The sequence below is a fragment of the Centruroides sculpturatus genome, unplaced genomic scaffold, assembly GCF_000671375.1.
Source record: "Centruroides sculpturatus isolate CEXI.00-Female unplaced genomic scaffold, Cexi_2.0 scaffold65, whole genome shotgun sequence".
NCBI lineage: Eukaryota > Metazoa > Arthropoda > Arachnida > Scorpiones > Buthidae > Centruroides > Centruroides sculpturatus.
This window is the reverse complement of record NW_019384327.1, coordinates 1,062,655-1,074,405: the sequence shown is the minus strand read 5'-3', so window position 1 is coordinate 1,074,405 and position 11,751 is coordinate 1,062,655. Positions and strand designations below refer to the sequence as shown.

Sequence of the window (11,751 nt, the reverse complement as noted above, 5' to 3'; positions counted from 1 at the left end):
ATCTGCCTGCTCACCTAGTATGTGCATGTCCATTACTTATAATGCAGGTGTTATTTTTTTCTCTGTCCATCCAACTAAATGTGAATAGAGATAATTATAAAGTACTATCTTTTATGATATTTTTAATATGGAATACTTCACAATGTATTGTCGTAACTTTGGAAACAGATTCTTTACTTTGAAAATAAGTTAAAAAAGGTCGTGTGAATTTACCTAATACCCAATTTATAACTATTGCACAACTACATAAATGGTAACTGATTAAGAGCCAGTTGGTCAGAAACAAACCTTAGAAGATATTTCTCTGAACACACATTGTCAAATATACTATCAGCTTGACAGCTCTTCAAATAATCCTTTTAACTTGTTTTCAGGTTAAGAAAGCCACTCAGAGTTATGATTATTTGTTGCATATTCTGTGTAAAATTTTATATACTAGTAAAAATTATGTATCAGAAAATACCAAAAATTTAGTATTTGATTCTGTATTTGAATAATAATAAATCTCTACAATTTTAAATTTAAAATTAAATTAATCTTTGTTTGAAATTTATGCTAAATGACTTATAAACAGTAAGAATCAAACAATTTAAAACAGTATATGACTTGTTATTAATAATAAAATAACACACATTTTAGTTTTTGTAAAAAAAAAAAATTTCTCTACTATTATGACAGCAAAGCTGGATACAGAAAAAGAACTTTTTGTTTTGAAATTTAGCAGTTATAATATTAATCATAATTAAAAATTCCATAATAATATATAAAACATTATTTTAATATCTTTGAAAATGAGAAACGTGACAAATTCTATACAAACTGAAAATGTTTGACAACAGTTTAGGTCAAGATATCTCGAGCTTCAGCTTGAAGCAGATTTTCTGTAGATTTCACTTCTCGACACCAACGCTCCAATTGCTGTTTCATGGATGCAATCTGCAGAAGATTTGAAATGATAAATTTACATGTATAAATAAATAAACTTAGAGTAGATTTAGTCTGTTATTAAATACATAATTAATACAAGTCTGTAATACTATTAGTCCCCACATATAGTATAATTTCATTTATTTGAATGAAACTAATTTTACCTGTTGCTTATCCAAAACTCTTGGCTGAACCCAGTGCATATGTACTTTCTTATCCACTCCATCTATGGAACCCTTTACCAAACCCAATGATAGAGCCTTCATCACCAACAGTTCTACCTAAAAATATTAGATAGTTAATGATAAATTTTTTCATTACACAAAACAACATTTTTAAAAACATGACATATTAATTAATAAAATATCTAATATAATAAAGATATATTGTCACGCTGATTGATTTACTCATATGAAATGTTTGAGCATAAACAAACTTCTTACAGAAAAAAATAAATGATATAATTGAAAGTTAAAATTTCATTACAAATGTAAATCCGTCTCTGTAATCGAAAAACACACTTTGATAGATGTATCTCACAGCAATTTCTGGTTAGCAAATTATTTTTTATTTTCCATTGAACTACAAATATATTTCAGGTTGGTATAATGTACTCCAACCCCCCTCCTCAGTGATTTCCACATTATGTAAATTACAAAAAATTCTTTTTTGTTTTCAAAATAGGGATTGGGAGGGCAAACCTTCCTCATCTTTAAACCTGTATTTGAAAATACAGGAGGATGGAAATCACTGAAGAGGGGTGGAGTACATTATACCAACCCGAAATATATTTGTAGTTCAATGGAAAATAAAAACTAATTTGCTAACCAGAAATTGCTGTGAGACACATCTACCAAAGTATGTTTTTGGATTACAGAGACGGAATTACATTTGTAATATAACATACAGCAAGCCATTTATATATTAAAATTTCATTGCCAAATGACCAAGCACTTAAGGTGTTAGCCTTACTGCTCTGAAGACCTGGAAGCAAATCCAGACAAGTCAAAAAACTACAGGAATTTTTAGGGGGAAATCTGTCCTAGATATGTTGGGTTCTGTTACCACCCAGCCATTGTGGGCTTGACTGAACCCACAATGGGCTTGATAATAAGGACCTCTTAGTGCTCACAGATGAAGAACAAGAAATAAAAAAAAAAGAAAAAGTATAATTGAAAGTGAAAAGAAACATCAAGCATTCTAGTAGAAAAATATAAAAAAAAACTATATTTGGTTTTTTTTTATATTTATCTGCTAGAATGCTTGATGTTTCTTTTCACTTTCAATTATACTTTTCAGTATATATATATATACTGAATGCTTCAAAGTGTCATAGCTCAACCTTCCTTCAAATCCTCACAGAAAGCCATAGAATCCAAGAGACTGATAAATTTAAATGTCATCTGCTTATTTTTAAAGATGTTTATTATTAATTTGTTTTACATTATGTTAAATTACATTTTATTTTGTTATGCCACTAGCATTTTTTTTATTTGCGGTTATTGAATTAATATATATAACTAAAATCATTTATATGAAAAATGATAAAAAATTGCACTATAGACAAAGAACATTGTGAAGACCAGTGAAGACATTTAAATGTGAAGCCCTAGTATAGACCACATTTATCAAATACAAGTTGATTCCCAATTTTGGAATCCTTACTTTTTTAAAAAAAACAGAACAGGACCAAAATATAAGTTAACCTCTTTGAAACAGTACTTCAGAATTTTCATTTTCATCATTCTTGTTTCTTATTTCATTAATTTGATTCTCAGATATTTGTAATACAATCAGCATAAATTTTTTATTGCTTTCTTAGTAATTTTTACTAATTGAATTTAAATCACATCAAATTGATTGGAAAATTGTACCCAAAGGTGCTTATGTTTTGTAGAAAAAATATAATATNGGGCAAAAAGTAACGATAGTGAAGATTAAGATAATTACATTATAGCCAATCTTACCCGTTTTCACAGAATGCAAGAATTAGGTCCCCCGTTTCCAGACTAATTAGAGAATTTTTACGTCCAGTCAAACGAACTATTTTCAATTTGATCAATTTCTGGAACGTTTATAATTGTTCTATAATTGAACCAATTCGAATTTAAATTTGAATTGGTTCGATTATAGAACGATTATAAACGTTCCAGAAAATTGATCAAATTGAAAATAGTTTGTTTGACTGGACGTAAAAATGCTCTAATTAGTAATTCTCGCATTCTGTGCTATAAGGGTGTGGGAGATATGGGTTGAAAGTGGTTGACTTCGAAGATGTGTAACAATGGAAGTGTCAACAATAGAAGTGTTAACAGTGGAAGTGTTGAGTAACAAAGGAAGTGTTAATATAAAGTGGCATGCAAGATTTACAGGCGATTTTTTGCGGGAAATCGAACATATTTTTAGACTCGTGTAAAAGTTCTCTAATTAGTCTGGAAACGGGGGGCCTAATTCTTGCATTCTGTGAAAACGGGTAAGATTGGCTATAATGTAATTATCTTAATCTTCACTATCGTTACTTTTTGCCCAGCAAAGCGGGTCCTTGCAGCTAGTTATAAATAAAAAAACTATGATAAAAGTTCTTTAAGTAATCACAAAAAAATCAAATTGATTGATTTTTGAAATATTTCCAGATTAGTAAGTCATCATGAAATTAATTATATGAAATTTTTTGAACAAAGTAAATACATTTATGAATACTAAATTTTTAACAAGTTAACAAATAAGTATACAACATACATGGAATAGTTTCAAGTTCTGTACATCCAAGAAAACGAAGAGCATCTCTGTAATAGCATGCATAATTTTTCTTTACACGATGATAGTCACTGCATAGTTGATAAAAGCGACCATGTACTGTTGTAATACCATCTAATGATTCAATCATTTCTTCTGTTTCTTCTACAAGTTTCTGAAATAATTTTAAAAAATTACAAATTTTTAATATACAGTAGAGCGTTGTTTATCCGAATCAATTGGGGACTGGGGTTGTTCGGATAACTTATTTTTTGGATAATCAATTATGTACAATAAAATATATTAACCTATCCCATGTTGAAATTTTCTCCATTGCATGTCGCTTCGTGTTAAATTTTCGTCGATGTTAAGCATAACGTAAACTTTTTAAAATAATAATTGTGGCTATTGTATCGTTAAAAATTATTTCTTTATTTTGTACAAACAAAATAAATATATTGTTCGGATAACTTATTTTTTGGATAACTGATTATGTATGAAAAAATATATTAACCTATCCCATATTGAAATTTTTCTCCGTTGTGTGTTGCATTGTGTTAAATTTTCGTCGATGTTAAGCCTAAAGTAAACTTTTTAAAATAATAATCATGGCTATTGTATCGTTAAAAATTATTTCTTTACTTTTTACAAACAAAATAAATATATTGAAAAATATAAAAACAAAAAAAATTATACTTTAGAAGTTAATCTAGTACAGTAGAGTCTTGAAAACTCGGCCTAATGTGGACCGAAGGGTGGCCGAGTTTGTGAAAATGCCGGGTTATTGGGAATGGGGTTAAAAAAAATAAGTACGAGTGTTTCCTCAGAAAATACTGTACTGTACTTGTATGTATTGTTTACTTGAGAATACAACAGAGAATAAACTGCCCAAATAACCTTAAACAAAGGAAAAGTATGTCCTTTATGAAGGCATAGAGCCTTTACTACATGAAAATGAAAATTAATGANTACGCGATAGGTTGTTTAGGGGTACAGAAAAAAGTTAGTTATTATGGCAGAAAAAATAATATATTATGTATCACAAACTAATAGTATTAAAAAATTATTAGATAAAAAATGTTCCTTGCAACAATCACAACTTTATTATACATTTTTTCTTTTAGGTTTTTTTTCTTTAATTTAAAGTTACAATATGTAAAATTAACAATACGGTTACTCACTAAATTTCTTAAATGAGGGGTACAATCTAGAGATATGACATGTCACGGGGTACGCTAACGAAAAAAGGTTGGGAACCACTGCTCTACTGTATCACCAATTTTTTATTTAAATATTTTAAATACTAATCAGATAATAGGACTTGGAAAAAAAAATGTTTGATAACAAATATAATGAATTCATAATATTATTTCAATAATCAGTTTGATTTAAAATTTTGTTTTATTTACTACTTTTATGAGCAAACTTAACCTGACCTGTGTTATTCACAAGATATCTCGGGGTCATGACCTCTGACCTCAACCAGTTGACTTGAGAAATCTCATTTCAGCATCAGAGCATTTTTGAAACTAGATGTTGCTAGTTATAATTTTTATATTAAAACTAACTTTCGAAATATAATTTTTTTGGTTATTACATTTATTAATACAGTGGAACCTCATTTAATGAGCATAATTTGTTCCAGAATCTTACTTGTAATTCAAAACACTCATTAAGCAAAACAATTTTTCCCATATAAATTAATGTAAAATATGATAATGTGTTTCATGTAAAAAAAACCTCAAATATTTTATGTATAATGTTTATTCAAAGAAAATTATACAATATACATTGTTAAGGAGTGTAAATCATCATCATCTTTTTTCTAGCATGGAATGAACCAACCTGGAATGCGAATTCAATTTGAAGGGGGGGGAGGAAATCTCATGTAATATGTCTGATAAACACGCCAAACAATATGCCTAAGTCTTGGGCTATGTAAAGTCTATAATTAAATATTATAAATTAAATAATTTGACTAGAGCTAGGCAGTTATGCTTCTAGTTCGTATTAAATTTAATAATTATAAAAATTTTTAATTTAGACATTTCTAAAATTTAATTTGGAATTGGTCATTACATTTAGTACGAGATAGCAGCATAACTGTCTACCTCTAGTCAAATTATTTAATTTCTAATATTTAATTATAGCCTTTTACATAGCCCAAGAATTTGGCATATCATTTGGCATGTTTATTATATAACAGGCTATGATTGTTAATGTTTATATGTAATGAGTTTGAACACAAGTTTGGAAAAATGTGTGATCACAAGTGACACTAAGATGCTAGCGGAACAAGTGCTAAACACAGATGGAACATATGCACAATCCGGGACTTTCCCTCTCCTGGTCACTCATTACGCAAAACATTGCTCGTTAAGAAACTCACTTTTTCACAGTTTGCTTTGCTTGTTATGCACAGTTCCACTGTATATCTATTTTGTTTGTGCAAAATAAAACTTTGACCATCTGATATGTTGAAAATGATCTTGAAAGAAGACAGTCAGAATGGGATACTAACCATCACCTTGTATTCATCTTAAAATCAAAAGATTTTTACACACACTATTTTCTATTTATAGTAAATTCCCTTTTCAATTCTGATTCTGAAAATGATAGATCAATTACAAACCAAAGTTTTTCAACCTTGGTAATTATATGTATGCTAACTGAAATTTCTATTCTTTTAAGGTGGTCTACATTCATAAATGAGTGTGTATGCAGTTTCTTTCACCCACATCACACATTTATTTTTTAACATGTGTAATGCAACAATTTTCCATTGACTTTGCATGTGTAATTATGCTGAAAGTAATCATTGTTCTTCAAATTTGACTATTCTGAAAATTCCTATAATATGTCTTTTCTACAGATGCAAAATTTTAACATTATAAATTGGTTTTGGTTTGCAGAAAATGTCCTTGGCTCTTCTTCTGTAGGAATCCTTCAAACTTTGTAATAGCATGGGTTAATGTGAAATAAGTTTACAACTGGAAATAAATGATGAGGAGGACTGAGGTATTTTTCAGACAAATGAGAAAATGTTTTTTCTGTATTTTTTGGGCACAAAATAAAGCTGTGAAAACATTTAAACTGTTGAATGCTTGTCTCTAGGCTATCTTATGGAGACAAGCATTCAAGGTCACAGCAAATTTCAGACTACCATGTCCTTACACCATGAACAGCTGCCAAACATCTATGAAGTTATGACTCTTATGACAATCCCTGTAAGTCATTTTTGATGATGTTAGAAAGAAAATTATCATGTTATGCGGGAAATCATGTGACAATAAAGATAAATTGTGCACAATTTTATGTGCAAGGTGATGATTTTCCACAGTGGTTTTTTGAGAGTCTGTGATAAGTGAAAAAATTTTTTAGATAGTTAAATGGATAGCATGTAGCATGAGGATATCATGGAAGCACAACTATGTAGGTCAATTTGATAAAAAATGACCACAAAAAATTAGATGTGAAAAAAATCACTTCCACTTCAAGATTGTAGGTTAAAAAAATTGCTTTAGATCAGATTCTCCAATGGTCATTTCATGTTAACTTTAAGGAAGCATACTTTTTCTAGGCAGTTTTATTTTTTGTATATTACTGTAGTAAAAAATAAAACTAATTATTTTTACATTCCAAATATGTGCAAGTAATATACTATTTTCATATGAATGTTTTTAACATGTTCTTGACTAAAATATTTTCTAGTAATAATGATTTTGCATGATACAAATATTCATTATTTAAGTTTTCTCCCACAATGTTTTACTTAAAATTTCTACAAAAACTGGAATTCTTATACTTAAAAATCTTATTTGTAAATCAGTTAAATCATATCAACATTTGATAATTAGATATATATATATATATAATTAATTTACCTTTACTCCTTCTAAATCTCCATGATTTAATTTAATCTGGCCAATTATAATGTTACAAAGGATTACTGCCATTGTATTTTCTTTAACCTAATCAAACAAAAATTTAATAATTTATAAAAGTCATAGCAAAATTAATCCTATGTTTTTTATAATTTTGTTAAGCTTACGAAGCGACAATTTGAATGCAGTTAATTGTTCATTATAAATGGTTATCACATAAATTTTAATTTAAAATATTCATTTTATTCATGACATCAAAACAAAACTTACTTTTTCTTTTGTTTTACTTAGAAAATCCAAACATTTGTCATAATCTGAAGAAAAAAAAATTATACTCTGTAGTTTTAGATATGCTATATTTTATAACATATTCATCTTAATACATTTATTAAACTTAATTAAATAAAAGTTAACAAATAGTAATTTTTCCAATTATTATATGAAATTATAATTGACAGAAAAAGAAAATTCAAGCATTCATTGTTTAATAAATAAATTACATAAATTCATTAAAAATTCAAAAAACCTCCATCATTTACACTTAACTTTATCTATATTTGTTTTAGCTCTTTGTCAATAGCATAACCTTTTATGTTCATATATGCTTTTACTCATTTCTCTAATTACTAATATTCAGTTTCATTTTTTTAATGCATATTAGCAATATGTTCCAAAGTAATGAAAAAGAAATATCTCTGCAAACATAATGCCTCCAATTCATATTTTGCTAAAATTTCAAGAATCAATTATTTTTCGATAATTACAATGGTTATAAATCTTCAGTAAACTGAAAAATATATACAATTCATTATTTATCCTTCATTTTGTTTTGTTTTATTGTTTTCAACTGCCCTTAAATTTTACACACATTTTCTTATAGGTACTATTTAACTTTTCAATCTCCAAAATTTGTTACACAGTGTTTCTTCATTAAATAATCTTACTTCATACACTATCAAACTTGCATTGATTCAATATTAAAAAAACAATGATCTATATTGTGATGCGTAACATTATATACAAAGACCCCCCTATAAAACGGGTTCATATAGTTCGGATTCCTATATGACGACGAAAAATTGAGATTGTATTCGTATAAACACGCTAAAAGAGACTCATATAATTCGGTAAAATGTCATCGCTGACTTGTATCGTGATAGGATTGGTTGAATCTAGACCAATAGCAGATATTGCACAAACTGTTAAATTTAAATGAGCAGCTGACCTACTAAAAACCATTTATTATTTAACGTCCATAAAAATTATATTTATATTAATGATGTCTCTAAAGTTCAGCAAAGTTTTTGCAGAAAAATAATTTATCAGGAAGCACACGAGCGCCATTCGATGCACCGTTCCACAACAAAAACAAGCTTAAGCAATAGCGTCGTCGAACGGTGCACACTCAGTAAGTAATCCTACAATTTTTTGTTTATAGCATAGTTTATATGGATTATTCCCAAAAAATTATACGTATTTTGGAAATGTTGAGTCGAATTAGTCTAGAATCGATTAATTTTATGGAAGAAAACCCTTCAAACAGCCGTAGTCCATAAACTGCATATGAGCCAGACTGTGATTGGCTCATGTATTTAAAGACTTGTAGAGAATGGATTTCATAAAAACTGAAACATATCTACCAGGTTATGGGAGGTCAACTGTATTTGGTTTAGTTCTCAGTGTATAGTTGTTACTAGAAATCTGATTCTGTAGCCACAAAATTCTGGAAAAGAAGATTCTATAGCCTTGATGACTATGTACTGTACTGAGATTAGTGAAATTAGCACCACCAAATAAACTGTGGAATTGCATTTTGTGGCAAAAGTGCATTTGGAATTAAAAAATCTTACAAATTTCCTGTAAAAAATTCAATAAAACATATCTAAAGCTTCAAAAGAAGCACAATAGGATTTATTCAGAAAGGCTGAGCAGAAAAAAGTAGCAATTGCTATCAAATTCAATTATTACCAAGTGATACAAAATCTTTATGTAGGCTAGTTAAAAGTTATTCCATTTCTCTCCATTCTCTAAACAAATTTTAATTATTCTCCCTGTTTTTCTGATTATATTGCATGTTAATGATTGGAAGTCATTAAAGAAATCTGTGATAACTATTTTTATGTCTTCAACTGCATTAAGACAAAGTGCAGAAAATTTCTTTTTCACAATATGTTAGAACAAACTTTATGTAGTAAGGTTTAAATGTTCTTGGCCTGACCTACATCATGCATGTGCAGAAAAATTTAAGTGGTGATACTGTGAACATTAACATTTGAGATACTAGTGCCCTCAGTTGCATTCTTATACTCTTATCCCACATCAGATAATATGGCTTAACATAACCTGTATGCACTATGTCAAATTTTGAGCATCATTATAAACTTCTTGATAATAAAAGGTTAGACACCATTGAAAATTCTTAAACACTCTCATAATGTGTACAGTGACTGCTTCATTATATTCAAAGGTAAAACAATAAACAAAACTTTTTAAACTTGAAAGAGAATCCCTCAACCCACACAGTGATCACTAAAGAAAGCATTGCAATTGTTAAAGATGAAGTGCTTTCTAATAAACATTTGAAAACAAAAGAAATTTCTGCAAATTGAACTTGTCAAAAAACAACAGTTCTTTGAATTCTTCACAAACATTTATTAATGAACAAGATCAGTGCATGTTATGCCCAAAATTTTTTCTGTAATTCAGAAGCACAGTAAGTCAACTGCACTCAACAGTTTTTGGAATTCTGTAAAGGAAAAGAAGTTCTACAATCCATCACTGGAATTAGAGGATGAGACCACAGTTATATACTATGAACATCTGTCCAAAAGAGAATTGATGAAATGGCACCATGTATGAAAATCTCCAAAAAAGGTGAAAATATTAGTCAACAAAGAAGGTTAGGGATATGATTTTCTAGGATTGTGATGACATTTTATTGATCAATTAAAAGAGAAATTTTATGCTGAATTCTGATTATTATGCCAACCTAATGATGAAACTCCAAGATACCATAAAAGAAAAGGAAGTGTAAACTTTTAAAAGATGTAAGGCTACTCTGTGACGATGCACCTGTTCACAACTGCAGTTTGTATGAAGGCTGCCATTAAAGAATGCAACTTCACTGAACTTCACTGATCCAGTCCTGACCTGGTCCCGAATGACTAATTGTTCTCAAAACTGAAGTCTTTTTAACAGTTATGAAGAGGTCCGGCAGCTGTTTTGAACATTTGAATATTCCAAAAGCAGAATATATTATATTCTGCTTTTGGAAAGACAATATATATAGTATATTGTCTTTTGTAAATCATATCAAGAGATGCAGATGTAATGTGGCACAGCTCATGCTCAGTTGAGGAGACTGCAGACAAGCTGCCACTAATTTTCATTTAATATTTTAATTTACTTTTTTCAAAAATTTTGTCTAATTTAAACAAAGTCCAACTTAGCAAGAGTCTACTGTAATTATAAGCAGAAGGAAAAAAGACTTATATATTAAATTTGCAATAAATATTTAAAAATAATTATAAGAAAATCATTAACAATGTTACACAACATATCAAAAAGATAAATTTAATTAAGATGAGAAGAAATTACTGTATATCAAAATTCTTATAAGTTTTAATGAAAATATGTTTATACTAGCTCATTGAAAGAATGTCTTAACTGAAGCTAATCTTTATTTTCAAAAGAACATGGNTTCGGTATTCGGCCGAATAGTGATTAAATATTCGGTATTCGGCCGAATAGCGAAAAATAAGCCGAACAGGCCGAATACCGAATAGTGGCCGAATATTCGTTACATCACTAGTAAATATATAACCTCAAAATCTCATTTTCCACATAAATGTTAATCCCAGTTTGTGTGAGTTAAATTTATATAAACAAACTATTATAAAACCAAAAAAAAATTATGGTTAGCAAAGCATGCTATTATTTATATTGTTTTCTTCCTTAATTAAGAAAAAATAAAAATAAACAATGCAACATATGCAATATTAAATGTGCATGATGGATGGTAATTCAGTTTCATATTTGTCTTTCTGAAAGTAGAATTGATTCATATAGCAAATATAAATTGCAAACCTTTATTACAGTAATAAATTAATAAAGAGCAGCCCAGAACAATTAAATAGCGTGTTCAGAGCTTCTTGTCCTTTCATTCAATTTGTACTTGTTAAATTTCTCAACTTGACAAATATTG

At 28.7% G+C, this 11,751-nt stretch overlaps 1 protein-coding gene across 1 annotated transcript in view; it reads right to left on the bottom strand.

Moving 5' to 3' along the window:
• Positions 1 to 757: 757 nt before the first annotated feature.
• The window catches only part of LOC111628270 (26S proteasome non-ATPase regulatory subunit 13-like), a 43,538-nt gene continuing 32,544 nt past the window's right edge, over positions 758 to 11,751 (bottom strand). The window contains exons 5-10 of the mRNA XM_023372020.1: positions 7,818 to 7,861; positions 7,548 to 7,634; positions 3,667 to 3,838; positions 1,835 to 1,911; positions 1,092 to 1,208; positions 758 to 936 (exon numbers count right to left, since the gene is read on the bottom strand). Of these exons, the coding sequence (XP_023227788.1) occupies positions 841 to 936; positions 1,092 to 1,208; positions 1,835 to 1,911; positions 3,667 to 3,838; positions 7,548 to 7,634; positions 7,818 to 7,861 (593 nt within the window). The 3' untranslated portion in view covers positions 758 to 840. The remainder of the gene's footprint in view (positions 937 to 1,091; positions 1,209 to 1,834; positions 1,912 to 3,666; positions 3,839 to 7,547; positions 7,635 to 7,817; positions 7,862 to 11,751) is intronic.